General features: G+C 45.7%; 1 protein-coding gene and 1 pseudogene across 1 annotated transcript in view; one reads left to right on the forward strand and one right to left on the reverse strand.

Annotated features, from left to right (window-relative positions):
• FBXW8 (F-box and WD repeat domain containing 8) overlaps positions 1–26,961 on the forward strand; it is a 108,762-nt gene that overhangs the window by 57,933 nt on the left and 23,868 nt on the right. The window contains exons 6-7 of the mRNA XM_090290620.1: positions 12,177–12,373; positions 15,863–16,069. Coding sequence (XP_090146746.1) covers positions 12,177–12,373; positions 15,863–16,069 — 404 coding nt within the window. The remainder of the gene's footprint in view (positions 1–12,176; positions 12,374–15,862; positions 16,070–26,961) is intronic.
• LOC149996865 (large ribosomal subunit protein uL29 pseudogene) lies at positions 23,923–26,483 on the reverse strand (annotated as a pseudogene).

Here is a 26,961-nt window from a genome sequence, read left to right on the forward strand (position 1 = left end):
AGAGCGTGAGTCTGAACGTCTTGTGAGGCCAGAAGGTAAAGATGTTTTAAAAATTAACAGCAGGAAGGGAGAGTTTCTACTTATGGGACAATGGAACCAAACTGGAGCTCCCAACAGCCAAATCAGTGACAATTTGAGCAACAAAAGATGGTAGGAATGGAGTATAGCCTATAGAATAAAGTAAATATCCATGAGTCTATACCGAGATGTAAGTAGTTTTTCCTTATACCAGCATTTCAATTAGTACACGGAGAAGGGACGATGAGAATAGAAAACATGGCAAGTCCCACAATAGTAATTGTTGCAGGCAAGACTTATCAGTGGAAATCAGAATTTGTATGATGAGAAATGGGACATTTGCATAGACTCAAATTATCTCTCCAAAGAGAAAAATAATAGCTTTACAGCAGGGAAACCTGACAATACCACCTTAAACAAGCGATGAAAGTTATCGTCACCAGCAGTGAGACACTGACATCATGTGCCTCCTGAGGTCACATACTGAAGAGACACAGTGTTACTTCTGCGCTATTTTTGCCAACAATGCATAACTTGATTTTAAATGTGAGTAAACACCAGGGGACTGCGAGGCCATCTATGAGCTAGATATGTGCAGTACTCTTCAAGTGTCAAGGTCATGAAAGGACAAAGAATGACAGGATTGTCCCAGATCAGAGTGGATGGAGACAGGACAGTTAAATGCAATGTGGAATTCTGAACCCTGGACCAGAAAAGGGATGTTGGCAAGACAATTGGTAAAATTCAAATAAAGTCCATAGATTAAACATTGTATCAACTTTAATTTCCTGACTTTGATCATGTACCACGGTCATGTAATATGATAACAATTGGGGAAGCTGAGTAAAGGCTATACACTATGACTGTGTAATTTTTGCAACTTTTTGTAAGTCTGAAATATTTTTAAATTAAACAAATGTTAGATTATTAAATGAGATTAGATTCTTTTTCTCATAGGAAATTAATGTGATGTTTTTATATGTTAAATGATTACTCAGGAAAAAAAAAAAGGTGCTACTCCTTTTCCGTTGTCTGGCTGAACTGGGGGCCTGAGATTAGAACCTGTGTTCTGGTGATGATTACACATCTACAGACTCAACACACTTTTTATTTCTGTGTCTTGCCATTAACTTTGGGCACTCCTCCAACCCCACTTTTTAAAAATTCATGATGGCGAATATCTAATCTGTGGTATTTAGTTTCCAAAGAATACTTTTTAAAAAATGATGTAAGCATTTTATTCAAAAATGTCAATATTTAGAAATATGCTGAAAGTTAGATTTCTTTGCCACAATTTAAAACTTAGGATAAACAGTTGTTGTTGGTTTAATATATAGACTGTGAATGAGAGACTTAGGTTTTTAAAATTATTTTAGTCTGAAGAGCACTGGTTTTCAGGCAGGTGAGCCCAGGGGTCTGGAGTTCAGGGGAGAACTGTGTATTGGGTCCTGTGATTCTCTTCATGTCGAGGGAGTTGAGGGAGCCGGAGCCCTGGCCCAAACGTGCAGGGTCCTCCTGCCGAAACCCGCCTGCAAGCTGGGAGATTTGCTCTGGAATCTGAATGCCTAAGTGAGCGATCAGATTGTCTGTGGTTCCCATCTCCTCATTCTCACCTGGTGCCAGGGAACTCAAAACTGACTGCTGTTTTGCCATAATCTAAATTTTTACGTATGGATTTTTTCTTTTTCTGTGTGAGCCATTTAATACTTTCATTGAAAGGGAATTAATTGATAGTCTGGTTTCAGGGTCTTTTGAGGATTTGGAGTGGGGTTTCTCAAAGCTGCAAATTTTCATCCCTGGAATTTGCATGGCAAACTCATTTGTTCTGCTAAGTCGCTTTGTAGTCTAGCTACTAAAACATTGGTAAACACAAGTAGTGTTTTTCACTTTTACAAGGTAATAGTTTTATTACGGATAACCTTTTAAATTATTATTAGAAATCCTTTTACTATGGTACAGAATAGTATGATGAGTCCCCCATACCCATCCCTCCACTTCCGCAGTTCCCAGCGTCATTCTTACATTACGTTCCTAAACGTTAGTTATGTCAGTGAACATGTGTGTGGCCATTTTTGAAGACAGACACATTTTTTTGGTAGCGACAGGCAGTATTTAAGAGAGAGAGAGAACGAGGAGGCTGAGACCGAGCGCCGGCGCCGGCCCGGCCCTGTGCCGGCCTGGCCTGCCCTGCCTGCTCCGCCCCAGGAGGTGGTGGCGGTGTTGTGGACTGTTCTGGAGTTTAATTCCCCCCAGCCCACTGATGGGTCAGAAGTAGAATTTGAGTTAAATATTATGAAATCATGCAGATTAAGATTGAAATTAATAAATAATAAAATATCCCGTCACTAATCATGTTGCTATTTATAAAGATGTGTACACAAATTATAATAAATTGTTATAGTATTACATGTTGAAGAAACAAATAATGCCCAAAGATAGGAAAAAGGTCTCCTTCTCCACCAATACCTAGTCCCCTGCTTCCCCTGGATTCTTTTACTTGCTAATCTAAAGTGCAGCTTTCAGAATACTTGGTGCTTATTGGTGTTTTGTTTGTTTGTTTTTTGTTTGACTCGCAAGGAGCGGAGCTGAGCTTCGGAGCTGTGCTTAGCGAGAGCGTAGGGGACGGACGGCATGTGGGGTCACTGTGGTATCCAGGGGAAGAATAGTTTCACTCAGCGCTTTTCTCTCCGAGACCGTCTGCGACCTAGGCCTTCTTTATGAGCCTGTTTGCACTGGTATGAATCACTCACAGGCCACCTCGCCTGTGAAAGCAGGTCTTTTTGTCCTCTCTGACTTCATGCCGCCTTTACATTTCTGGTGTACGCTTCACGGTGCTGTCCTGTGGACTGAATGACGACGTACGTGTGGAGTGAGTGCTGCGGGCATATTTGACATTTTTGTTAACATGCCTTTTCTCTTGTTGCAGAATTTCTTTTGACTCCTGCTTAATATCTGGTGCGCAAGTGTTTATTTACGTGGTGGAAATTGAGATTGCCGGCTGTCTTAGTCGGCTCCACTCAGGGTCTCTGAACTGCAGTTAATTGATCCTGTCTCCTTAACTGTTCGAGCTGAGACCAAGCCTCAGGTGTTTACTGTGCAAGCTCGAGAGAGTAGGAGCTCCTGGCTAAAAGAAGTTCTAATTAAGAAAGCACTAAAGACTTCAAGACAAACTCTGCAGTTCCAGAAGTGACCGGTCTATGACTTTCTAAACTGGTAACCTGTTTTAAATATATTTGTGCATGAAAAAGGATTAAAGGGGAGGGCAATACCAATTGCTTTTTTTTCCAAAACCAGTTCAGCAGTTATTTACCTTTCAAGCAATTAACATAATTACCATTATGCTAAAACGTAATTTTGGAAAGTTCTGCCCTGAGCTCTTATGACTCCACCGGGACAGTTTTAGTTGGGACTTATCTTTTTGATGGAAGCCTAATTGCAATTTTGGCTTTGTGCACACAAACAGAAGCAGCTAATTGTTTAGGCAAATAGCAGATTAATTTAAATATGCATCCCTAATAAAACCAAAATGGTATCCATTATGGTCCTTGTTTCCCATGACGAGGAATATAAATATTCTGGGCAAGTACCATTAGATGGAGGTCTTAAGGATTGTTGACATTATTTCACAGTGGTAGCGCTTTCCTGATACCAAGTAATCTTTACAAAAGCTAACATAAATCAGTTTAAACTCATTTAGATCCCATTTCCACTATGTGCAGTTTCATTACCACACTCTGGCTACCTCCTCTGGGAGGTGGGAGGGGCGCGCTGCAAACTGGCATGGGTGCCCCTCCACAGCTGCTGAGCAGGTTTATGTCTCCTCAAAAGACTGGCCATCGTTACTCATGTCATTGTTAACGACTGCTCCTAGTCCAGGGTGCGCCCGGAGATCCTTCCGCGCTGCTGCCCTTTGTGAAGGTGGAGGGTCCTGAGCCCAGAGGGCAGGAGCACTGCCAGCCCCTGTTCCTGTCCACTTCATCAGGCCAGTGGCCTTTACTTGTGTTCTTTCAGGTTCTCTGAGAGACCCTTTTTCTTTTGTCTGCATCCTTTTTGTAAATGAAACAGCATTGTTGTGATCCCAGCAGTAGCTCAGAAGGAAACATCTTTTACTTAGCTATTGAGGTTTTGTGGGGAGAAAGAAGGGCATCTGTTCCCCTTTCAGTTTTCTTGGTGAGGGGCAAATGGGGGTCCTAAACTCCAGCTCTGAGGGATTATATCTGGTATAGGGAACAATAGCAATGATCTGCCTTTTAAGTCACTATGAAGGAAGTACACAGAACCTCCCTTTGCATGTGCTGAGGTTTTCTTTTGTTGGGCCTTGGCCTAGCAGGCAGAATAAATGTAGTAGGCACCTTTCAAGGTGCCTGCTTGCTCTGAGGTCCCTTCCCAGCCCCTCTAGAGGCCGTCATGTTCATAGTACTTGAGTCTTTTGGCCGCAGCTGGTTGGACAAGGATGGGGACCCCTGGCCATGGGGGCAGCTGATTTATGGGCTGGGATGAGCAGGTTAGGCCTCAGACTTACAGTCTCAGTGTGTGCTTGGAGCAGATGACTTCCTGGAGTTGGGAAGGAAAGCTGGCTAGTGGAGGCAGGGAAGACTGAGACAGACGCAGAGAGGAGCGGACAGGGTGTGCGGTGAGACCCTGGTGCCTGGCTCCGATCCCCTGTAATCTCTAGCGGTGCTTCCTGCCCTTGGGTTCCACGAAACAGCCCCGCTCCTTTTCGGTCTGTTTCCTTTTGCATTTAAGCCGTTCAGTGGATGTCTGTTTCTTACAACCAAATGCGCTCTTGCTAAAACATAAGGGAACGCTCAGCAGACCTTGCTGCCGTTCAGCTGCGTCCGGTACTCCGAATTCACTTCCATAGGGAATGTAGCAGAGAAATGCCCACTCCTGCCGCTTCTGAAGTCCACACAGTGTCAGGAGCCAAGGCTATACCCTTCCGTGTCTGCAACATGATGACCCCTAGCCTTTCAGGTGAATTCACATCAGATTTTAAAAAGCACCTGCTGTTGGAGAAGTGCATGTATTGGCTCCGACAGGAACAACTGCTGCTTCCTTAATGTCATCGGTGCACGTGCGCCCGGTTTAGCCTGGAATATCTGAGAAGGTTAGCTGCTCCTTTCTGGGACCTGAAAACTCTGCAACAACATGACAAAAAGTTAAGCTTCTCTGTTATCTTGTTTAACTTTGTATATACGCCTCTGTTATATTTTAGTTATAAAAATTTTTAGGTTTCACTCCACTGTGAGTTTTGTGAATGTCCCCCACGTGAGATGCTTGGTAGGTGCCGGGGTTTTTTTATTAATTAATTAATTTACTTATTTATTTATTTTGACTTGTTCACTGTGGTTCTCTTCAGTGGCTGGCCCCGAGCAGGGGCTCAATAAGTACTTGTCGAATGTGTTGTTGCATTGATTTATTTTTGGCAAAATATTGGTTAATGTGGATGATAATCTGCAACAATATTAAAAAACATTCTTATCATTCAAGTACTTACTGTTCTGATTCCCTGCAATTTGGAGGGTGTAAAAGCAGCCATGATATAATTGGCTGATATATTAGTTATATATAGTTATAAAATTAGCTGTCACGCATGTATGTCTCCCTGTTGGCTGCTGTGTCTGTTCCTGCCCACCTCGCCCATGTGTTTTGGGTCAAATATCCAACAGTACAGTTGCAAAGAGAAATTGCAAATCTTAAAAAAACTGTAGGGTTTAGTAAAAGTGATATTGCAGGAGCGCTGGAAGGGATAATTACACAGGTAAATATCAATGGCTTTTCCCCTGGATTTAAGTTTCTTTAAAAGGTAATTGCCCACTTATGTAAAAGTAATAATGATGCATGTGGGGTTTATAACATGGAGAAATAAAAAGTATGACAACAATAGCACAAAGCGTGGGAGGGAGGAAACGGACGAACCCGCCGTGAAGTTCCTGCGCCGTGGGAGCAGTGGTGTGACATCCCTGGGGGGAGACTGCGGCCGTTGCATGCGTGGGTCAGAGTCCCACAGCCACCACCTAAACAACACAACCAAAGGTCTGGCTAATAAGCCAACAAAGGGCTTAAAGCAGAAAAAGAGGGGGGGAGGTACAAAGACCAACCGAGACAAACAGAAAACAAATAGAAAAATGGTAGGTTAAACCCATTCTTACCAATAATCACATTAAAGATAAATAGTCCAAACACCCCAGTAAAAAGCAGGACCAGCTATACGCCATCTACAAGAAACTCACTTTAAATATAAAGACGTGGCAAAGTGAAAGGAAGAAAACACTATGCCGTGCTACCACCAATCAAAAGAATGCTGGGCTGGCTCTAGCAACATCAGACAAAGCAGATTTCAGAGCAAAGAGCGTAACTAGTAATAAAGAAGGATGTTTCATCTAATAAAGGGTCAGTTCTTCAAGAGGACATAACAGTCCTCAACGTTTATGCAACATTAAAGTGCTCCTGGAGGACTGTGCAAATGATAATGGCACCAATGACAAGTGAGGGTCTGATCAGGTTATACACTTGACAGTTGAAATTCAGAAAATAACTAAGATGATGGCCTGCCAAGCATTCACAAGAGAATTAAATTGATAGAGCCTTAGAATATATTTTCCAAAAAGACCCTTCTCTGTGAAGCTCAACCTTGTGGTGAAGAGTATTTTATTGCATACAGTTCTGTTGGAAAAAGTAATGCCAACAAAACCAATACTTGATTAATAATGAAAAATGTGTTTATAGATAAACTCCATGTGTGCTTAGAGTGAGCTGTGGTTGAATAACTTCCACACTTGGCAGCTCACAGGCTGCGTTTACGTCACTCCTCGATCTCATGGTTGTTTTATGCACTTGTGACTGCAGCTGCTCACCCTGCGCTTCTCTAGCTACACTCCAGCCCAGCCTCATCACGTGCCACGTGGCTTTGGGCAGTTGTTTAACCGCTCAGAGCTTCTGTCTCTTCTCTTCTGAAAAGTGACAAGAGTAGGCCAGCAATTTTTCAACCTTTTTTTTTTAAGTATATTTTATTGATTATGTTGTTAAAATAGTTCCAATATTTTTCCCCTTTGCTCCCCTCTGCCCAGCACCCTTCTTCCCCCAGCAACCCCCCCCCCCCTTAGTTAATGTTCATGGGTTGTACATATAAGTTCTCTGGCTTCACCCTTTCCTGTATAATTCTTAACTTCCCCCTGTCTATTTTGCCAATTATGCTTCTTAATCCCTGCACCATTTCCCCATTGCTCCCCCTCTCCCCTCCCATCTGATAACCCTCCTAATGATCCCCATACCTATGATTCTGTTCCTGTTCTGGTTGCTTAGTTGGATTTCGTTTTTATTTTTTAGATTCAGTTGATAGTTGTTTATTGTCATTTTAGTATTCATAGTTTTGATCTTCTTTTTCTTAAATAAGTCCCTTTAACATTTCATATAATAATGGCTTGGTGATGATGAACTCTTTTAGCTTTACCTTGTCTGGGAAGCACTTCATCTGCCCTTCCATTCTAAATGATAGCTTTGCTGGATAGAGTCATCTTGGTTATAGGTCCTTGCTTTTCATCACATTGAATACTGCTTGCCAGTCCCTTCTTGCCTGCAAAGTTTCTTTTGAGAAATCAGCTGACTGTCTTATAGGCACCCCTTTGTGGGTAACTCTCTGCTTTTCTCTTGCTGCTTTTAAGATTCTCTCTTTATCTTGAACCTTTGGCATTTTAATGATGATGTGTCTTGGTGTGGTCCTCCTTGGGTCTAGCTTCTTTGGGACTCTCTGTGCTTCCTGGACTTGTATGTCTATTTCTTTCACCAAATTTGGGAAGTTTTCCTTCATCATTTTCTCACATAAGCTTTCAATTTTTTGCTCCTCCTCTTCTCCTTATGTCACCCCTATGATTCGGATGCTGGCATGTTTAAAGTTGTCCCAGAGGTTCCTAAGCCTCTCCTCATTTTTTTTGATTCTTGTTGCCTCATTTTGTCCTGGTTGACTTTTTTTCTTCCTTATGTTCCAAATCATTGATTTGAACTCTGGTTTCCTTTCCTTCACCACTGGTTTTGTGTGGATTTTCCTTCATTACACTTAGCATAGCCTTCACTTCTTCTCTGACTTGTTTGCGTTACTCAATCATATCTGTCAAGCCTGTGAGCATCTTTATCACTAGTGTTTTGAATTCTGCGTCTGTTAGGTTGTCTATCTCCTCATCTGTGAGGTTGGCTATCTCCTCGTCTGTTAGGTTGGCTATCACCTTATCGCTTAGTTCTCCCACTGGAACCTTGATCCGTTCCCCCTTTTGGGCCATACTTCTGTGTCTCCTCATCTTGACAGGCTCCTGTGTGTGTTTGCCTCCGTGTCCCAGGTAGAGCTGTCACACCTGTTACATTGTAAGGGGTGGAGCCTTAGGGATTCATCAATACAGGGCGACCTGTTTCACCACGTTGTGGTGCTCTATGTGGGGGAGGGGTCTGAGAGGGAACAATGCCACCTGCCCGGCACTCACCCCCTTTCTAGGCACCTCTCAAACTTCCGCATAGGACTGATGCCCCTCTAGCTGCTGCCCTGGCCGTCGTTCCCAGAGTGGGTGGGTCTGCGGACGTTCTAGGACCATGGGGGCCCTTTAAACAAGTGGCTCTGCTGAGAGACTGGCAGTTTCTGCCTCCACCCAACCCCCACTGGTCTGCACAGTCAGAAGCAATGAGGCTTGATTTTCCCTGGCGCTGGGGCTGTGGTATTCGAGGTCCGATGAGGAGCTGGGAATGCTCCCCAGGTGTCCCTCCTGACTTTTTAAACTGTGTGACTGTGCTTTCTGCTGACCTGCCGCTGCCGCCGCCACCACACCACGTCTTCTGCCCTGGCTCCGCCCCTCCTACCTGTCTGGATGAGTATTTCTTCTTTATATCTTTGTTTGTTGGACTTCCACGCAGTTTGATTTCCTGGAACTTCTGGTTGTCTCTAGTTTTGAAGTAGTTGTGTTCCTTCTTAGTTGTGGAGGGAGACCCAGCGTGTCTGTCTAGGCCTCCATCTTGGCCAGAAGTCCCCTTTTCAACCTTTTTCATCTCATAGCACACATAAACTAATTACCAAAATTGTGCAGCACACACAAAATACATATATCTTTTTGCCAATCTGACAAAATAATACATATAGTTTTGATTGATTTACAAACAAAAAAATAATAATAGTAATTATCTACCCTTTTTGTTCCAAAGTGACTATTTAAAAAATCAGGTACCTATACTTGTATATAAGGATTTCTCCTACCAAGAATTAACCAATCAGACACAACCTTATTATGCAGCATGACCAATAAAGTGCAACTCTATTATATGACCTATGTATTTATGGTTCAAGACAGAGCATTCACCCCAGAAGGCTATTGTGCTGGCTGTGGTCATTTTTTTTTGATAAGGGAAAATTGGTCAGTGCCCCTAACTAAATAGTCCAATATTGCATGTTTTAAAAATTCTCATGACACACCAGTTGAAAATTGCTGGAGTAGCCCGATGAAAGCGTCTGACATTGGAAAGCTCTCTGCAAGAAGCAACTCCTTTCTCTTTGCTGCCGATCGTGCTGTGTCCCAGCAAGTGCCGTGCAGAAATGTTTGGAAGAGGCAGTGCGCCTGGCTCCCATAGAGCAATTGGCATTTTATGCTGCATATCTGTTTCTTCCGAGTCAGAATGGAAAGAATTTGCCAAAATATTTGCTGGGAAATGTGTTGTAGAGCTTTTTGCGATCTGCCTATCCTCCAAGTTTATCATGATTCTTGTACTTGAGATATTGAGTACTCTGTGTTTTACATATGAGGCAACATTTAACTTGAAAGCTCCACTTTGGTGTGTAATCACTGACTTCAGTCTACTGACAGTTTGAAAGTCTTGCAAAGCAGCCCAAATATATTATTTTCTCCTGACTATGTTCACTTGGTGCTGCAGGATACTTTATAGTAAGATCACAAGTTCAAAGTATTTATTATTTAAAGACAAAGTACAAAGCAAGAAAGAAAAAAGATGGGAAGATGGATCACAAAGAGAAGAAACATGAAAAGCTTTATCTGTTTGAGGTAATAGGAAGTTACAGGTAATGAGACTGGATTTATGGATGAGCACTAGAGGAAATTAGTGTTATTAATAGATTAAATATGCTTTATAACACAGCAGGAACTGTAGAATACATAAAAATAAATGATGGGTCTGTCTCCAGGATTTTATATGGTTTATCTCCTCTGATCTGCCCAACGGTCCTGTGTGGTAGGAAACGCTGTCCTCCGTTGCATAGATGAGGAAGCAGGCTCACTGCTTGAAGTAACTTACCTACTAAGCCTTCAGCTCTCAAGTGGTGGCATTGGATTTGAACTCAAACTAATAGCCACAGACTGTGTTATGTCCAAGAAGTATTTCTCAGTTTGGAAAAAATAAAATCAGTTGGAATTGGAACAGAACAATATCCGGCATGTACAGAAAGTAATTATTTTCTTGGGTAAACCTTTGAGGGAAAGGAAGTAGCCTAGCAGATAGGAAGGATAAAATTATTTGGTAAGGAAGAATATAATAAATGGCATTCCAAATTCAGAAGAGTGTATATATGGTAGAAAAGTGTAAGTTCCCGTAGGTGACCGGTTCTCAAACTTGAGCTTCTGCTCCCATGGAGGATTTGCATTTCCGCAGCCCCCAGGGGTGCTCATGGTCCTGGGGCCACAGACAGTCCGAGAAAGGTGGAAACATGGCTAGTGCGTGTAAGAGGAACGCATCTGGGTGGCAGCACTCAAGGCGCCGGGAGGAGGCGGTGGTAACACCAGAGTCTTAACAGGCCAGGCGGTGGCAGCGAGGAAGGGTGTGAATGCTCCTAATGGCTGCTTTCAGGTGTTGCTAACACCTGGAACAGTGCCTGGCCTCGCCCAGGTGCTCAGTGATTATTTGTCGCATGAACAGGTGGGCAGATAGAAGAATGAGTTAGCAACTCCATGTTAATACTGCTCAGCAATTAATATATGTACTCCCGTTCTTCTTAGGCCTCTCATAAAAGCATTTCTAAAATTTATCTTTTGGGTAAAGGTGGTTTTTGGAAAACATTCCAGGATGTACAGGAGGTAGGAAATTTCCCTTCTACCCTTGTCCCTTTCCCCTGGTTTCTTTCCTTAGTGGCCGTTACTGTGAACAGCCCCTTGTGTGTCCTTCCAGGGTTTTCATTTGTGTGCATGTAAAATTTTTAAGACACAAAAGTAGTATAGCATACTGTGCCACTATTTTATTCTTTACTTTTTTCATTTAACAGTATATTTTGTTGGTCATTGCATATAGCTTGCATAAGGCTGACCTGCAGTTTTTTAACTGCTCATTTTATTTAAATTCCAAACAATGGAGGGAGCATTATTTAAGTAGCTCTCTATTGATGGACATTTGGGTAACTTCCAATCTTTTGACACAGTTAAAAACATTACAGCGACCACCCTATATACCAAGCAATTTGCAGCTGGTGGGCCGCACGCATTTTTAGAATGTGAAACACCTGACCATTTATTTAGTCAGGCGCACTGACCTGTTTTCCCTGAGATCGTCACGTAAAGTGACAACAGCCAGCACGAAGGTAGCCATCTGGTGTGACTGAATCAGTCTGACAAAAGGTATGGTCTATTTTTCGGTGTGCTGCAGGATTTTAGTGATTAGTTTATGAGCGCCGTGAAATGAAAATGGTTGAAAATCGCTGCTATATACATGTGTAATTTGGTAAATCTCAATCCACTTGCCTCCGAACTGGATGAATTAGTGTACGTTCCAACCAGCAGTTTAAGGGAGAGCCTATTTCCCTATATTCTCAACAACAGAATGTTTTATGAAATTTTTATCTTCAAGTTGATTGATAAAAATTGTATCATAGTTTTTATGTGTATTTTTCTAACTGTGAGTGAATTTTTACCTTTTTTTCCTGTGTTTGTGTCAGTGGCATTTCTTTCTCTGTGAATAGCTTTCTCGTGTCCTCTGCTCATTTTCCAGTTGCTTCTTTTTCTTGTTGAATCTTAGAAGCCCTTTATATATTAAAGAAATTGACCCTCTGTTATGTGTGATACAAACTTTGTTTTCACCATATTATCATTTATCTTTTACCTTACATTAAACAGTTGTTGTTTTATAATTGTGCGTATGAAGTGAATTTAAAAGTGTTACCTGCATTGTTTTTTCTTACATAGGATTTCTTAATATTTGGGATCTACGGACCGGGAAGTGCCCTGTTCACCGCTTCGCGCACAACGCAAGGATCCAGGCGCTAGCCCTCAGCCGGGAGGATGCAACCGTGGCCGCGGCTTCTGCGTTCGACGTTGTCATGTTACACCCCAGTGAGGAGGGGCGTTGGCAAACAGCTGCAGAATTCCAAGTTCAGAAACTGGTGAGCTTTTAGTCCGGTCATTTTATTTTTCATTGTTAGAACCTCTCAATCTAATATAACAAACAGTACTGATGTTGGCAACTCCCACTCACTCAGGACTCCCTGTGGGCCTCCTATCTGCAAATCTCACTACAGCCTCGTGAAATAGGGACTGTCGTTTTCTCTGTTTACCAAGAGGCCAGTAGAAACTTAGAGCGGTGAACGGGCCTGCCTCAGTCTCAGAGCTAAGAAGCGGTGGTGCGGACCCCAGGGTGGACTTCAGGGCCAGAGTGTCTCATGGCTGTGGCCCTCGTCCTCTTTCACATCGACAGGAGCCACCCCCGGCCACCCGAAGGCCAGCTCTGGGCTAATCCGTAAGGGAGAGTGAGGGCAGTGCTGTCATCTGAGACCTGTGGCAAGGAAGGCTTCCGTCCTCAACTTGCTTCATCCCAAGTCTTCCTCACCTGGGCTTGAGGGTGACTCTTGTGTGAAAACAGATTTAAGTCAGTGTGGTTTCTGTAGCCGCTTTCCAGGATGTCACGCGTGAAGCTGAGCCACCCTTAAAGAGCTCTTTCCGTAGAGCTCATTTCTGCGTTCACTTGTATGTGAGCCTCTGCATTTGAATGGTAGGTGATTTGGTGGTAAGAAGGAAGAGCTTAAATCTATTCTGAATATGGATTTAATTTAAATAAACTTGCTTCTGGCACTAGTAGGAGAGGGAACAGAAGAGCCAACACTGAGTAATAAATTGATGGCCTGACCTGGCACAAATCCTATTCCTCTCTCCCTTTTCCTCCTGGTGGAAATCTTGTTAGACCTGAATAACTAAAAAGCCACGGTGCTACTGCTTCACCTTCATAATCTTCGTGTCCCTTTAATGATCAGATCTCTGCAGTTTGGGTTTAGCGTTCCCCCAGAACTGCCTAAGGCTGTTATCCCGTCTTGGGTTTTATTAGAAAAATGTGAAAGTACCATATTTGTTGGTTTCAGAGCTACCATTGTGCTTATTATCTGGTCTCTGACTAAGAGCACTGTAGACCACAATAATTATATGAACTCAGACAATCACTTAAGATGTGAGTCTCTCTATAAAATGTAAATCCTGCCTTGGCAATAAGGTGGCAGCCTGGCACAGCCTGGCGCTTCTGAAGTGGTTTTACAGCTCCCAGCAAATGGCTCAGCCACTGTCAATCTGAGCCTCTTCGTCTGTCCAAAACCCAACATTAAGATGAAATTAAATGGCTCGACTGAGGATGTCAAATTTAGGAAAATAAGAAATGACTTTTAGAATAGAGAGAGGAAGCAAGCTGGAGGCATGTGCTGTACACTGTATGTGTCCTTTCTCACGCAAGATGAGGAGCTGCCACAGAATGCGTCGCCGCTGGAAAGGCACCCCCTGGCCCGTGGAGCTGGGCCGCTTTCCTTTCCCCAGAGAGGCTCCCTGACTCGCAGTGGCAGCGTTCCCACGGTCGGACGTTTGCTTACAGCATCCGTCCTTTGTCATGGGCTCTTGGCTCCGGATGCGGGGCTGCCACTCACCCTGTTAGGCCCAAGGATTAGCAGAGTGACCCAGATGTTTACTCTCTGTCTCCAGCTCCTGTGGACAGTGCTCAGGATCCAAGCTTTGGAACTCATTTGGCTTAGTATCAGGGCGATGCTGTCCTTTTACACCGTGGATTTTCATAATTACACAGCATGGCTCACCTTCTGCTTTTGTACTCCCAGAGTTTGCTCAAAATCTGTGGCAAACTGCACTTGGGGAAAAGGTGCCCCTAGAAAAACAAACTAGTCTTGAAAGGGTCTCCTCATACCCGTGCAGATGAGAGAAAGTGGTAGCGACATTGCTGTCTGTGCTGGTATAAGATGCTGTTGGTCATGACCTTCCTACACTCGATGACATTGAAACCAGGAGAGAACAGGTAACTCAGATGCTGAGTTGGCCAAACATCCGTTTAGCTGCGTAAAATAAGACATTTTTTATTTTCACCTATAACTTTATTGACTTGGTAATTTTGAGTATGTCCACTAACTCCCACGTGATACAACATTGATTGTTGTTAATGTCTCGATCTGACCTGTAATCAACTTCAACTGGTCCACCGACCGCGGAGCATTGTCCAGTGAGAAATCCCCAGCATGGAAATTCCCAAACCACTTCAGACACGTTCGGTCAGTCACAGCACCTTCTCCGTGCACTGCACAGATCTATTGTTTTGTTTTGTTTTTTGTATTTCAGTTGCATTTTTACCTTTCTTGAAATAATAAAGCATAATATGCTTAAAATGTTGCCTATTTTCTTCCATCTTCAATATTGAAATGGCTGCACAAATATTCACCAATTTTGATAAGTTTTTAAAAAATGCACACTGATATGACAGCTGTCACCATACAGTCTATAAGAAAATTGTTTTAAATGAAATTAAAGACAACTAAGCACTACTAGAGCCATCATGTGGGAAAAGCCAAATGAACTTTTTGGCCAACCCGATACTTTTAACCTTTTGGCAATACATTCTTGGTATTTGTACAGATGTTAAAGCGTGGGTTTTGCTCATTTGGAACTGAGTGTGTTTTATTCAGTTTCTGGTAAAAAAAATTTTTTTTGAATGGTTATTACACCCACATGATTCTGAATTTAAAAGACTCAATAAAGTTTACAGTGAGAAATACCACTTCCACCTCATCCCTCAACATTTCCCTCTTTGAAAGCAGCCACGGTTAGAAGACTTACGCATGTACAAGCCAAGTACATCACACGATTCCTCTGCTCACCTGTACACACGTCAGCACACTGTGAATCCTGTTACCCTGCCTCCTTGCTTTCCCCCCCAAATTTACCTTGGAGTTGCCTCCATGTGTACGAGGTTAATAAGACGGCCTCCATGCCTTCCTCCGTGACTGCATGCGTGGTATTGCAACACATGGAGGGGCTGTATGTTATTTAACTAGTCCCTTCGTAACGTGTGTTACGCTATTTCCAGTTTTTAGTGATGACAGAACGATGCTATTAGCAAGTAGCCTTGCACACATCGTTTTGCATAAATGTGAGTTTGTGTGTAAGTAAAGCTCTGAAAGTGACTTGCTGGGTCAGAGTGTAGGAGCATTTGGTTGCGGTACGTCGTGGCTGGATGTCCCTCTGTAGAAGTTGGACCCGATTGCATCCCACCAGCCACAGTGGGACCCATACGTGTGGTTGTCCCCTTCACTTCCAGCCCAGGGTCTTATCAGACTGTTTGATCTTCACTGATATGACAGCTGAAAATGGTATCTCAGTGAATTTTAACTTTGTATTTCTCTTATTAAGAGTGTATTGTATTTCTTTTACAACCCATCTTTTCATTTGTGTAAGAACTGTGTTTCATTTCCTGCGAATCCCTCCTTTGCCCATCTTTCTATTTGGGGTTGCTGGTCTTCTCATTGCTATGTAGCAGGAACTGGACACTTTTCGACCAAGTCAGGATGAACTGTAGCTGGCACCTGAAAGACCAAACAACTCTCACCCTTTTCCAGGTTGACTACCTTGAAATAGTTCCAGACACCGGAAGGTACCCTGTGGCAATAGCCGCTGCCGGAGATCTGGTATACCTGCTGAAGGCTGACGACTCTGCCAGAACCCTCCATTACGTCTATGGCCAGCCTGTCACCTGCCTCGATGTCTCGGCCACCCAGGCTGCTTTTGGAGTGAAGAGCCTGGGATGGGTGCATGAAGGAAACAAGGTACAAAATAGCAGGAGGTATAATTAACAAAATAGAACATCAATTTTTATTTTTTAGAAGGCAATTTAAAAATTCTAAGCTTTAAAATATATTTGGGAAATATATATTTACCATGGTAAAAAAATTCAGGCACGTGGAAAGGATATGGAATGAAAAGTAATTGTTTTCCTTTCCCAGCGCCACTACAGAAGATATTAAATAATTTCTAATAGGTACCCATCTAGAAAAAAAACTCATGCATATATACATACATTTATATACTGAAAAACAAATCGCACCAACAGTACATAAAAGTGCCTCTGATACTCTTTGAGCCAGAGCAAGGAGAAAAGTTTTTAATTAAAATTCTTTGCATGATAACTGAATTTTATCACTACTTAGCATTTTACTATCCTGACTGTAGGCCAAGTACTTAGTCTTAAAAGTCTTAAAGCAGATTTATGGCGCCCTCTTCTCCTCCAGTGGTGTCAGGGGAGAGGAGGGATCGAGTTTGGTGTGGTTTTGCTTTTCCTCCAGTTTGCCTGCTCTTGACGCTGCTGGCAGTGGTGCAGCCCCCGGGAAGCAACTCTGAGCCTTTGGCTCCTCGGACAGCACCCCGCTCCCGAGGAGGGGGGCCCTTCTCCACAGCGCAGGGTTGGGGACTGGAGAAGGGCCAGGCGCTGCACACGCACGCTCCAGCCCCGGCCCGACTGCCTGCTCCCCGTGTGGCCTCCAGCGGGTTGCGTAGCCCTCTCTGCGCCTAGTCTCCTCACTTGCAAGGGGGGTTCATACGTGTCCCTACTTCACGGAATTGTCGGGTTACGCGGAAATGTTGGTGAAGTGTTAAGCATCGCGCCGGACGTGTGACAGTTACCATCACTGCGTGCGTCCTGTTATCTCTACCACTTGTCCCCTTCTGGCCTCTGGTTGTGATTTTTACATCCTGTTTCCCCTGACGCATAAGTCACCTGTAAGGTCAGATCTCAGTTATCTAGGTGTTCACTGGTTTTGCAATTTAGTCCTCAAAGAACTGAAGCACCCTGGATTCCAATTATGTATCCTTCATCCAGGAAGAGAGATAAAGCCCCGGAAAACTCAAGCGGCTTCCTGTAATCGCGCTGTGAGAAGGGACTCCTTTGTGCTCGAGGCAGGCTGTCTGCTGCAGCACATTCTGCATGTGTTAGCTGGAAAGCCTAACGCCCTGACTCCTGGGTGTCTTCCTGGGGACAGCAGTTGGTTTCCTAAGGCAGTTTCCTTTCTCAGCCTTTAAAAAAAACTTTTCTGATCCCTGGTGAGCTCATTTGTTCCAAAAAGAAAGACTGAATATTTGCTTTTTAATTTTTCATCCATTATGCTTTCGAGTTTGGGTTCTCTCATTTATTTCTCAAGTTCTCAGTGTAGTGGGGGGACAGATATATTTCATACTAGCCTGGCTTAAATTTTTCATACTTCTAATCAATTTTTCACCTGGCAGCTCCCATTTCTCTTTGACTTATCTGCGTAGACTTATTTCTGTACAGCTGTATATTTTGATGCAATTAGAGTGGGTATGTTTGAGGAACTATTTAAAGAGGCAGTGCAGTGCACAGTTAGGCCGGGAGCAGCCTTCAGATGCCCACGTCCGTAGGAGCCTTTTCTGGATGCCTCAGAAATTTTTCAACCCTTTAAAAAGCATTAATTATAAGAATCTGCTGATTAATACCTTCACTTCATGGAAATTCATTTTTTTAAGTTCATAGTTTCTCGAATAACTTGTTACTGGTATTTTTCATTGGTATTTTAAAATTAAGAGTGGCAGTAAATTTGCTTCAAGAAGGCATTGAAGTGTCCTTTGAAATATGACAGCAGCAGCTCATCTCCCAAATACGCGGTGGGTCCAACAGCAAGCCTGCTGTGGGGCACAGCTTCGCGCTGAGAGGTTTCTCCTGCGTGAATGCCGCCCACTCCAGTGGGAGGGAAGCCACGCGTTACATATGAAGCTTTCCTTACTTCTGCCGAGGCAGGACTTCCCGTCCGATTGTGTTGAACGGATTTTTGGCTTCCTCAGAAAAACCTGCGTTTTTAAGAAAGGTAATTGTCATGTAACAGCTCTGTGTGACTTAAGTCGTGACATCCTGCCACTGTCCTGTCCTGTCATGTCATATTCCCAAATAGTTTCTCGTGTGGTGCTCACGTCACTTTGCTTGGGAAAGCCCCGTTCGGCCACGTCTGCGCTGTGGCCTGGCAGCAGGGGTCCCAGCGCGTTGTGTCAGGCTGCCGTGAGACTCTTAGCAGTCGGGTTTGCCTGCAGCAGCATCCACACGGCGGTTTGCGTCTGTGCCCCTGGACCATATAACTCGGAATCCAATGAAGGCTTTCTCTTCATTTGTGCCTGATACAGACCTGGGGCTTAGTTGGGGTCCATTATTGACTACGTGTGATAAAAGCAGACAGTGGCGTCCAAATGTTGCTGTAGAATAACGCATCTGAGGCGGGAACGGAAATTTCTCTAACCCGGAGAAGTACTCTAGAGGTGGTGTTTTTGTTTAGTTGGAGAACATCCTTGCATATCCGTATGATGAGTGCACTCGCACCTTAGAGGCACCACAGCTGTCTGAGCATCGGACATCAGTGGTTCAAGTTCACTCACAGACCTGGCTGGCCAGCCCGTCGAGGGCTCATCACATAGCTGCCGGCACTGGCTATGTGGCTGGCTCTGGAGCGCAAAGCCGCCTCATGCACAGACTTCGACAAACTGGTGCTTGTCAAGTACCCAGGCTCTGTTAATAAACAGTTTTCTAAGGAAATGAGACGACGTAATGAACAAAATGTATCTGTTTAACCTTACGGAAAGCCTTGTGAGTATAGCTGGTGTAATCGCTTCTAGCTCCCTCAGGATCAGAGAGTCCGCGCTCTGCACATCTTGGTTTGCTTCGGGCCCGGGAGTCCCCGGCTTGGGAATTTCAGAGGCCAGAGCTGGGGACCACGCTTGGAATTGTCAGCATTTTCTTTGCCCAAGTAAAGTCATAGAAAAAATGGCTATTGTCTATTTCCACTCTTTATTGAAGGATATCTTTTTTTTAAACGAGTACTTCAAAATGAGGCCATGTGTTCTCCTGATTCAGAAACCGAAAGGTAGGAAGAGGAAGGTGTGCAATAGGATGACCCTTCTCACTCCTTTCAACTTGCCCCCAGTTCCTTTCTCTGCCTGGAGCCAAATCTTGTGCGCCCTTCCAAAGATGTTTTACGCACATGTACGCAAATGATCCAGACATGCCTGCAGTCCCCCTTTTCAAAAAATATAAGTTAGTAAGTACTATATTGTTTTGCACCTTGCTTTTTCCTGCAACAGAATCTCTGTATTTTTATTTTTTTAAGTCTTCACCCAAGAATATGTTTCTTAATTTTAGAGAGAGTGAGGGGAGGGAGACATTGATGTGAGAAACGTGGATCAGCCATTTCCCATTTCCATCCCTTCTGGAGATCAAACCCGCAACCTTCTGGTGCGTGGGACGACTCTTCAGCCCTCTGAGCCACTGGCCAGAGCAGCAAAATCTCTTTAAAATCCTTTGATCATTCCTGTGACATACTAAAGAACTTCCTGGTGTTTGGTTGTTTTTTTATTTTATTTTTTGCAAATTTATGGTACTGCACCTTGTGGGCATCCCTTAATTCAGCTAGTCCCCACTGATGCACGTTGGGATTGCTCACAGCCATTTGCTGTTGTGAACGACACTTGGTCCACATGAATGTATTTGTAGGGTTAGTTCCTGAAAGTAGACTTGCTGGGTCAAAGGGGTCTGTGCCTTTATAATTCTGATAGCTATTGCCCTCTGTAGATGGTATCTCCTGGAAAGTGGCAGATGGCAGTAAGTACATCCCATCTTCCTAGCAGTTCTGTGACATCTCTTCTCTCCTAGGATTTACAGAAAGATCACAACAAAGTGAGGCCAGAGGGGATATACAGAGATCTGTCTGGTCCTGCTCATCATTAAATTATTTTGTAGCCCTCTGCTTTTAGGATGAATGATTATTCATTTATAATCACAAGGCTTTACCTGGAGTCAGTACAATGGGACTGACAGCCCTCTCGGGCCACCGTCAGGTTGGAAGGAGCTGCAGCACCCACTAGGCGTCCTTCTTGGCTTACTGGGCACCATTTGAAGGGGGAGCCCATGGCTTCTTCAAGACGGTAAGCTGACCTGCCTCTTTTCTGTGAAATGTGGAGGGTTGGACATGCTGCCTTCGGGCTTCTGTCCAGCACCCATGTTCCTCGCACTTGGATGCAGTGATTAGGAGGGCTAAAGCTTTCTCCTCTCCCCGTGGGAGTTGTGTTGAGCTGTTCCATCACTCGAAGCTGCTGGGTAGCTGAAGGCTTCTGAAGGAGGCTGAGGGACCCTTCAATCCACTGTTTCTTCTCAAAGGAGAGCTCCCTAAGGGCCATGCCTGTTGCCGGCAGAAATGTTTGGGCAGAAAATTGGAGCCTTTTCACCACTTCCTGGGTCATGCCGGGCAGGGGTGTGAGGTGAGAAGGGCCCCTCAAAGGTCTTACTTTTAGATAAAAATGGGTACTCTGGCCCACTTCCTCACCATGCCGCAGTGCAAAAACCGGTGTCGACTCCATTGTCTGCCTTTGTCCCCAAGCGTTCCTTCAAGATTTGTTTCTGTCTCATATTTCCTGAATCTGCCCAAAATTCTTCCACCCATGAAAACGTATATGTTATACCGTGTCATCTTTATTAATCCTTTTGCTCCCTGGATTAAAGTTTGCTCTCAGAGGTGGGTCCTTGGAAGATAGAATGGCCTCATTTAAGAGCATGATGTTGACAACAAGTCTCATGCCTCATAAAGGAAGAGAAAGACCCACTTAGGGCTCTTAGCATCATTCTGTGTATTTGGACATATTTCCTAATTTAGTTCTGAAGTACTTGGCATTCAGTGGCGGGCAGCACACACAGCACGCGGCGCGCATCCCAATCAGGGAGATGCGGGTGAGGTCATGCTGAAGGCGGGGGGTGTTTGACAAGGACGCTGGCCTGGCGCTGCTGCCTCAGCTTACATCACGCTGCAGAGTGATTGCTAACGTCTCTTATGAGAACCGTTCCCTTCCCACGGACGTGAAAAGACTCTGGATTGGTTGCTTGCGCTCGTCACGCAGTGAACTATCTGGGAGGACTTTGGAATCAGACGCGCAGCGCTCATGGGTTCCGACCACCTTCTCCCGTATCCGCCCCAGAACGGGCAGTCCGTCGCCTCTTTTGTTCAAGATTCCATCCCACAGGAAATTATAAACGTGGTCTTTCACAAGCAGGATGAATAATTAAAAATGGAACGTTCACAGAATAAATGGTCTCATTTCCTTTTCACTTTCACTGTAAACCTTTAAAACGTTTTATCTTTCCTCTCTTCTCGGAGAAGTTTAGGGAAGTAGTTCTTGGAGACCAGTTTTCTAGGTTATTGAGTGACGTCGACTACCAGAAGGATCCATTTTTGTTGCCTAGGTTACTGTCATTGTTAATGACTGTTTATTGAACACATGCTATATGCTACATTTCTGACTGGCACTGGAAACATGGAGATGAATCAAGCGTGACATCTGCCTCAGGGCTTACAGCCTTGTGTTCCTTATCAGCAACTTAGCAACATAAGGGTTGTTTTCTCCACATTGAGATGCATGTCAGGTCATAGAGAGACCTTCACAGTGAATTTGCTGAGTTCCAAAGTGGTGAAAACTTATGGCGATAAATAGATGAGGATCGAACATTCAAGTGTGGTTTGTGCATGGTTTAGTGCTTAAGTGGTGTCAGTAAGTGATATGATTGTTAGTATAGTTTCATAATACGTGAAATTCTCCTGACGTGTTGGGAGAACGTGAAACAGCTCACAGGGCCCTCAGGGGTCTCAGGACAGACAGGAAACCTCTGACCGGGGCACCTTGGAGACTCTGACCACCTCTGACCTTCTCTGCAACCCGACAGCGCCTCGGTGGGAAGTATTTCTCAGAGTGCTGTTGCTTATGGACACTAAGAGTGCTGTAGGATCTGCAGCGAACCTCAACGGCTCCTCAGCAGGAGCGATGACCTAACAGAAAGTAAATACAGGGAAAACTGTTGTCCGCTAAGTCAAGGTAGTGGTAGAACCATTGGGGACTAAGCCAGATAAACCTTTGGCAAATTACTTACATGGGGAAGGTAGGTCACGTGCTTATTAGATACTGAGCACCAGGACCTCCCCATCCCCACCAGCTTTGGGGCCTGGCTGGAGTTCACCAGGAAAGCCTGGGCAAGAGGCAGCAGCGGACTTGGAGGAAGGGGGCAGGAGGCAGCAGGGAGGGGATCCAGGCTGGCAGGAGCGCAAGTGCCGCCATGCCCGTGTGGGCACTGGGCCCACGTCATTTTGTGGCAGCAGTCTGTGCTTCTGCACCAGGTTCATTTTCCCAAGAACTGTTTTGAAAGAATGCATGTGGGACAGAAAGGGACAGGTCCGCTTAGCGTTTTGCAGCTCAGATGCAGTAAGTTGCTGTGATTGCTGAGTCACTTGGTCTCATAGCCTTTGAGAAGCGAAGCCTTTCGTGCAGAGGGCTGGCTCTGTGTCTTAAACATCTTTTGTCTTCACTCATACGTGCGGAGGTTTTGTATACCAGTGGCACTTATATCATTTTCTGATTTTCAGAGACATTAATCAGTGTACTTGAAGCCCTGAGCAAGCTCACAAGACCATTCATCACATTGAAATATATGCTGATTATTACGTTTTTGTTTGCTTTTGAATTAATCTTAGAATTTTATTTAGGGCCTAATTTTTCTAATGGCCTTCCCAACTATTTATGTGGACTTTCTTCCCTGGTTTACCATTTCACGCCCACGGGAGACTGGGAACTTGGACTTAGTCTTTACCTTTATTTCCTCTTTTGGACAGGCATGACTTTGGTTTCCTCCTGCCAGATGCGTCTCGGGCCCAAGCAGCAAGTGGGTTTGTTACAGGGGTTAAGAATCAGCTTGTTTTTTAGTTGATGAAGATCAAAGGGAGGGCTTCTGGAAATGTTGCCTTTGCTCAGTAAGGGAAAAGGTAGCGCTGTGGAGCCGGGTGCGGGCTTTGCATATGTCTGCGGACCGCGGTGCTAGCTCAGAGGCGGGCGGGAGGAGGAGCACAAGAAAACGGCCTCTATGGGTTTGCATTTCAGTGTTCAGGATATTTTACTATTTTCAAGTACACACAGCAGCTCAAACTACACTAATGAAATATCACGAAGTAGAGAAATCTTGCCTTTTATTCGATGTGTAGGTGAGTATGATTTATTAATTTCTTCAGCGCTTTCATCTCTGTAGGGCTCTGTGTTAGACAGTGGGTTTGTAATTAACATCAATTATTGGGTTGCAGATGAATTCTTTTAATGGATGCGAAGTTACTCTTTTAAGTGTTCTCTTAGTGTGTTATTAATTTACCGGGCAAATCCGGTTTCGTAGATGGGCAGAGGAAAACTGCAGCTCAGACCACACTTGAATGCTCACGCTCCACACATGGAGGGACTTGGGGGGCCGATGAGGTTTGCAGTGTGTCGGAACGAGGGCAGGAACTGTCTGAGCTGGGCCGTGCGCTTCTGCTCACCTCTCGGGCTCAGCCCGGTCCCTGTACATGGGAGCCACCGACTGAGCCCAGACCAGACCCAATACCCAGATTTCTTCCCAATTTCTTCCCGTCTTTCCAGGTTAGGACCTTTGGCCCGGGCTCCACCTGCTCCCCCCAGGGGGCCTCAGCACGGGGGCGTTCCCTGGGCTCGTGAACTCTTATCTCGTATTCACAGTAAGTTTTCAAACGTATGTTGAAAATGACATGGAAATCATTCTCCGGCACCCGTCCCCTGCCCTTTCCCCGCCTTTGCTGTCATTTTTTTTTTAGCCAATTTGTGCTTTATTGACCCCACAACCCTCAGGCCTGACTACGTGCTTCTGCAGTGGGTGCAGCCGCTCCTTCCGCTGCTGCTGCTTGGTCTCCAGGTTCTCATCGTGCTGTTGGGCCGGTGACGCGCAGGCTGTGTTTTCTTGGGCCACGGATCCAGGGTCTTGGACTTCTTGCCCTTGTAGAATTGCCTGAGGTTCTCTTTCTGAGTCCGGTCTGTGGCGGTGAGAACACAGGCAGTGGGTTTGCGAACAGCTCTGATCTTAGAAAGCTCGGAAGCCGCGCCGCCCGTCACTTTGGTGACGCACAGCTGGGATGGCGGTTGGAGCAGCTCCTCCTCCTCCTTGCTGCGCAGGTCTGGAGCCTTAACTTTGGCCACGTCTGAACAATCCGCCGCCACCGCCTGCTTGGAGAGAGGGGGGAAGAGGCACCTTTGCTGTCTTTTTACCACTTGTCGCACCCTTCCTCATGGCCCGTTTCAGGTTCTGTCACAGTGGCGGCAGCGTGCCAGGGACTGTGGCTGAGGCCCTGGTGCCCGCCTTCCGCTGGCTTTCCTGCCCCGTAGCGTCAGCCCCTCACTCCAGCCAGGCCAGCACGGGGCAGACTATCCCTGTTTATTCCCGACTAGCAGTAGCGTTCTCCCGTCCCTCCCGTCTTTCCTTGTCCTTGCAGGAAAGGCTCATGCAGAGTCCCACTTGTCAGAAGGGGAGCTCCCAGCAAACATCCCCCTTCCCTGACTCCACAGCACGCAGGCCCCGCGTCTCACGTTTGGATACTGTTACTGCCCAGCGGTATTCTTAACCAGAGTGGTTTGAGTTGGGAGGCAGGAGGTGAGAACTTAGGGCTAACTAAGTTTTTTAGTGGCTGGAAATTGTTTTTGGCTTGGAGGCAGGGTCGGCGTGGTGCAGAGGTCCTCAAACACCAGCAGGCGTCAGAAAAATGCAGCTCCCTGGACCCCAGCCCCGAGGCTTCGGATTCAGTGACAGGCAGGGCCCAAGGACCCGCATGTCTGCTGCGTGCTGACACTGCTGAGCACCCGGGGTGGAGCTGTAAGGAGCGCGGCCTTGGGAGCCCGCCCACCTGGGTTTACATCCTGGTTCCAAAACTTGGTGGCTGTGACCAGGGCCTGGCACCTCTGGAATGGTGGGACCAGGTGAGAGAAGCTTCGTGGTAGCATTTCGCACGTAAGAGAACACTGTCAATATTAGCCATTGTGAATGACCATTTCTGCCAGGAATCAGGGAGAGGCACTGTGAGCTGGTGGCAGACGGACGCAGGGAGGACAGCAGCTGGGCTCTGCCTGGAGTGTCCTTCGTGTCTGATTGGGGGCCAGTTATTTAAAATCATTTAGCCCCCGTTTCTTTATACCTCAGATGTAGACAGTAGTATTCGTCCATCTTCCTAGGGCGGCTGTGACTCGGGCGGAACACGCTCTGAAAGGACTTGGGTGGGAGACACGTCGTGATTGTTCACGGCAGCTGCTATTTATCGTGTTCTTGAGGTGCACAGCCTGCCTAGCGCGTCGGTGCCACACGGGCGTGCGCCGGGGCCGTGAGCAGTTTTCAAGGACGTTCTGCCTCAGGGTGCGAAGGGGGTCCTGGGGGGGGCACTCTTTTCCTACCCTGGAGGCCCCTGCCGTTCACGTCACTTCTCACTCCCTTCGTCAGCTGTCCCTTAGGGGTTTAGTTGTCTGCATTCAGCAGCATTCTGCCTGTCCGTCCACTTCTAAGCCTTTGTCGGGTCTAACTTGTGGCTAACTAGCAGTTGCCAGGCTAGTCAGTAGGAAATTGCTACCCGAGCTAGTGTAATGTCCTGAATTTCATACAGATATCTTCACGTCACAGCCATCTCACTTGTAGTCTTCCCATTTAAAAAATAATACCCAAGCTGCCTTTAATTTTCAAGAATTCATCTCATAGTTTGCAGCCTCAGTCTTCCTCCCAATATAAAATGGATTTAATAATAACTTTTTCTCCTGGGGACCGTGATTAGTTACATGTCGTTAATATTTGTGAAGCACTTTGAAACTGTCCCTGCTCTTCATTATGTCGGGGCCTGTTGGGAACATAAAAGGAGGCTGTGAGGATTTTCAGCTTCAGTCACACATTTGCATAATAATTACAGTCTTGTCACTGGACTAAATGCTCCGACCTTGGGCACTTCCTGTTCATTTTCTGTGTCCGTGAACCAGTTCTTCGCAGTCACATCTCTTCTGCTGACCCCAGTGCTGGGGCAGAGGCCGTTCCGAGGAGACCCCTGGCGCAGGGCAGCGAGCATCTTCTCTCGGCCGCAAGGCAGACCCGCCCGCCCTTGTGCTTCCAGCACCTGTGGGGTGGGCTGCAGGCGTGGGGGGGTCTGCATCTCCACTAGAGCGTATTCGTGCTCTCTGGGTTTCTTTCAGGCTTAGGTCACAATAGGTGCTGGTTTGGCCTCGCTCTGGTCCTTTGTAGACATCTGCCCACACCACAAAGCCCCTGCGTTTGGCACAGTCCGTGGTGATTGGCAGCGCCTTCCCGAGCAGAGTCCAGTCCTGGAACGGCGGGGGTTGCAGGTGCATTGGCACGTGGCGGTGGGGCGCGCACGCGGGCCTTGCCTACCCAGTGCCTGGCGACGCTCAGCAACACCGTCCCATCCCCGAAATATCTTGGCCTCGTGGGCTTGTCACTCCAATTAAAACTTAAACACGAAAGCAGCCCAGGCTGCTGCTCCTTTGTGCCGCGCTCGAGGGCCGACTGTACCAGTGCGTGGCATGGAAGCGGCGGGGCGGGGGGGCGCTCCCCCTCACGGACCTGTGCGTGTCGGGGCTCCGTTTCTGCGAGCTTCGCGGCCGCTGGTTGCTGCTGCTCCGTGCACCTGAGAGGCTAGCGTTTGTTTGCCAACAGAAAGTCACCTTTGGGCTGGTGGTGAAAGTCGTTTTCCACATGTTCACAGATACGCCTGTTACCAAGCCTCACGCTCTGACTTGTCTCTGGCAGAGGACTTACAAAATAGTCTCTCTGGCTGCTTGTCAAAAATTACATCATATCAGAGTAAAC

This window comes from Furipterus horrens, unplaced genomic scaffold, assembly GCF_987537825.1.
Source record: "Furipterus horrens unplaced genomic scaffold, mFurHor1.1.pri manual_scaffold_11, whole genome shotgun sequence".
Lineage (NCBI taxonomy): Eukaryota > Metazoa > Chordata > Mammalia > Chiroptera > Furipteridae > Furipterus > Furipterus horrens.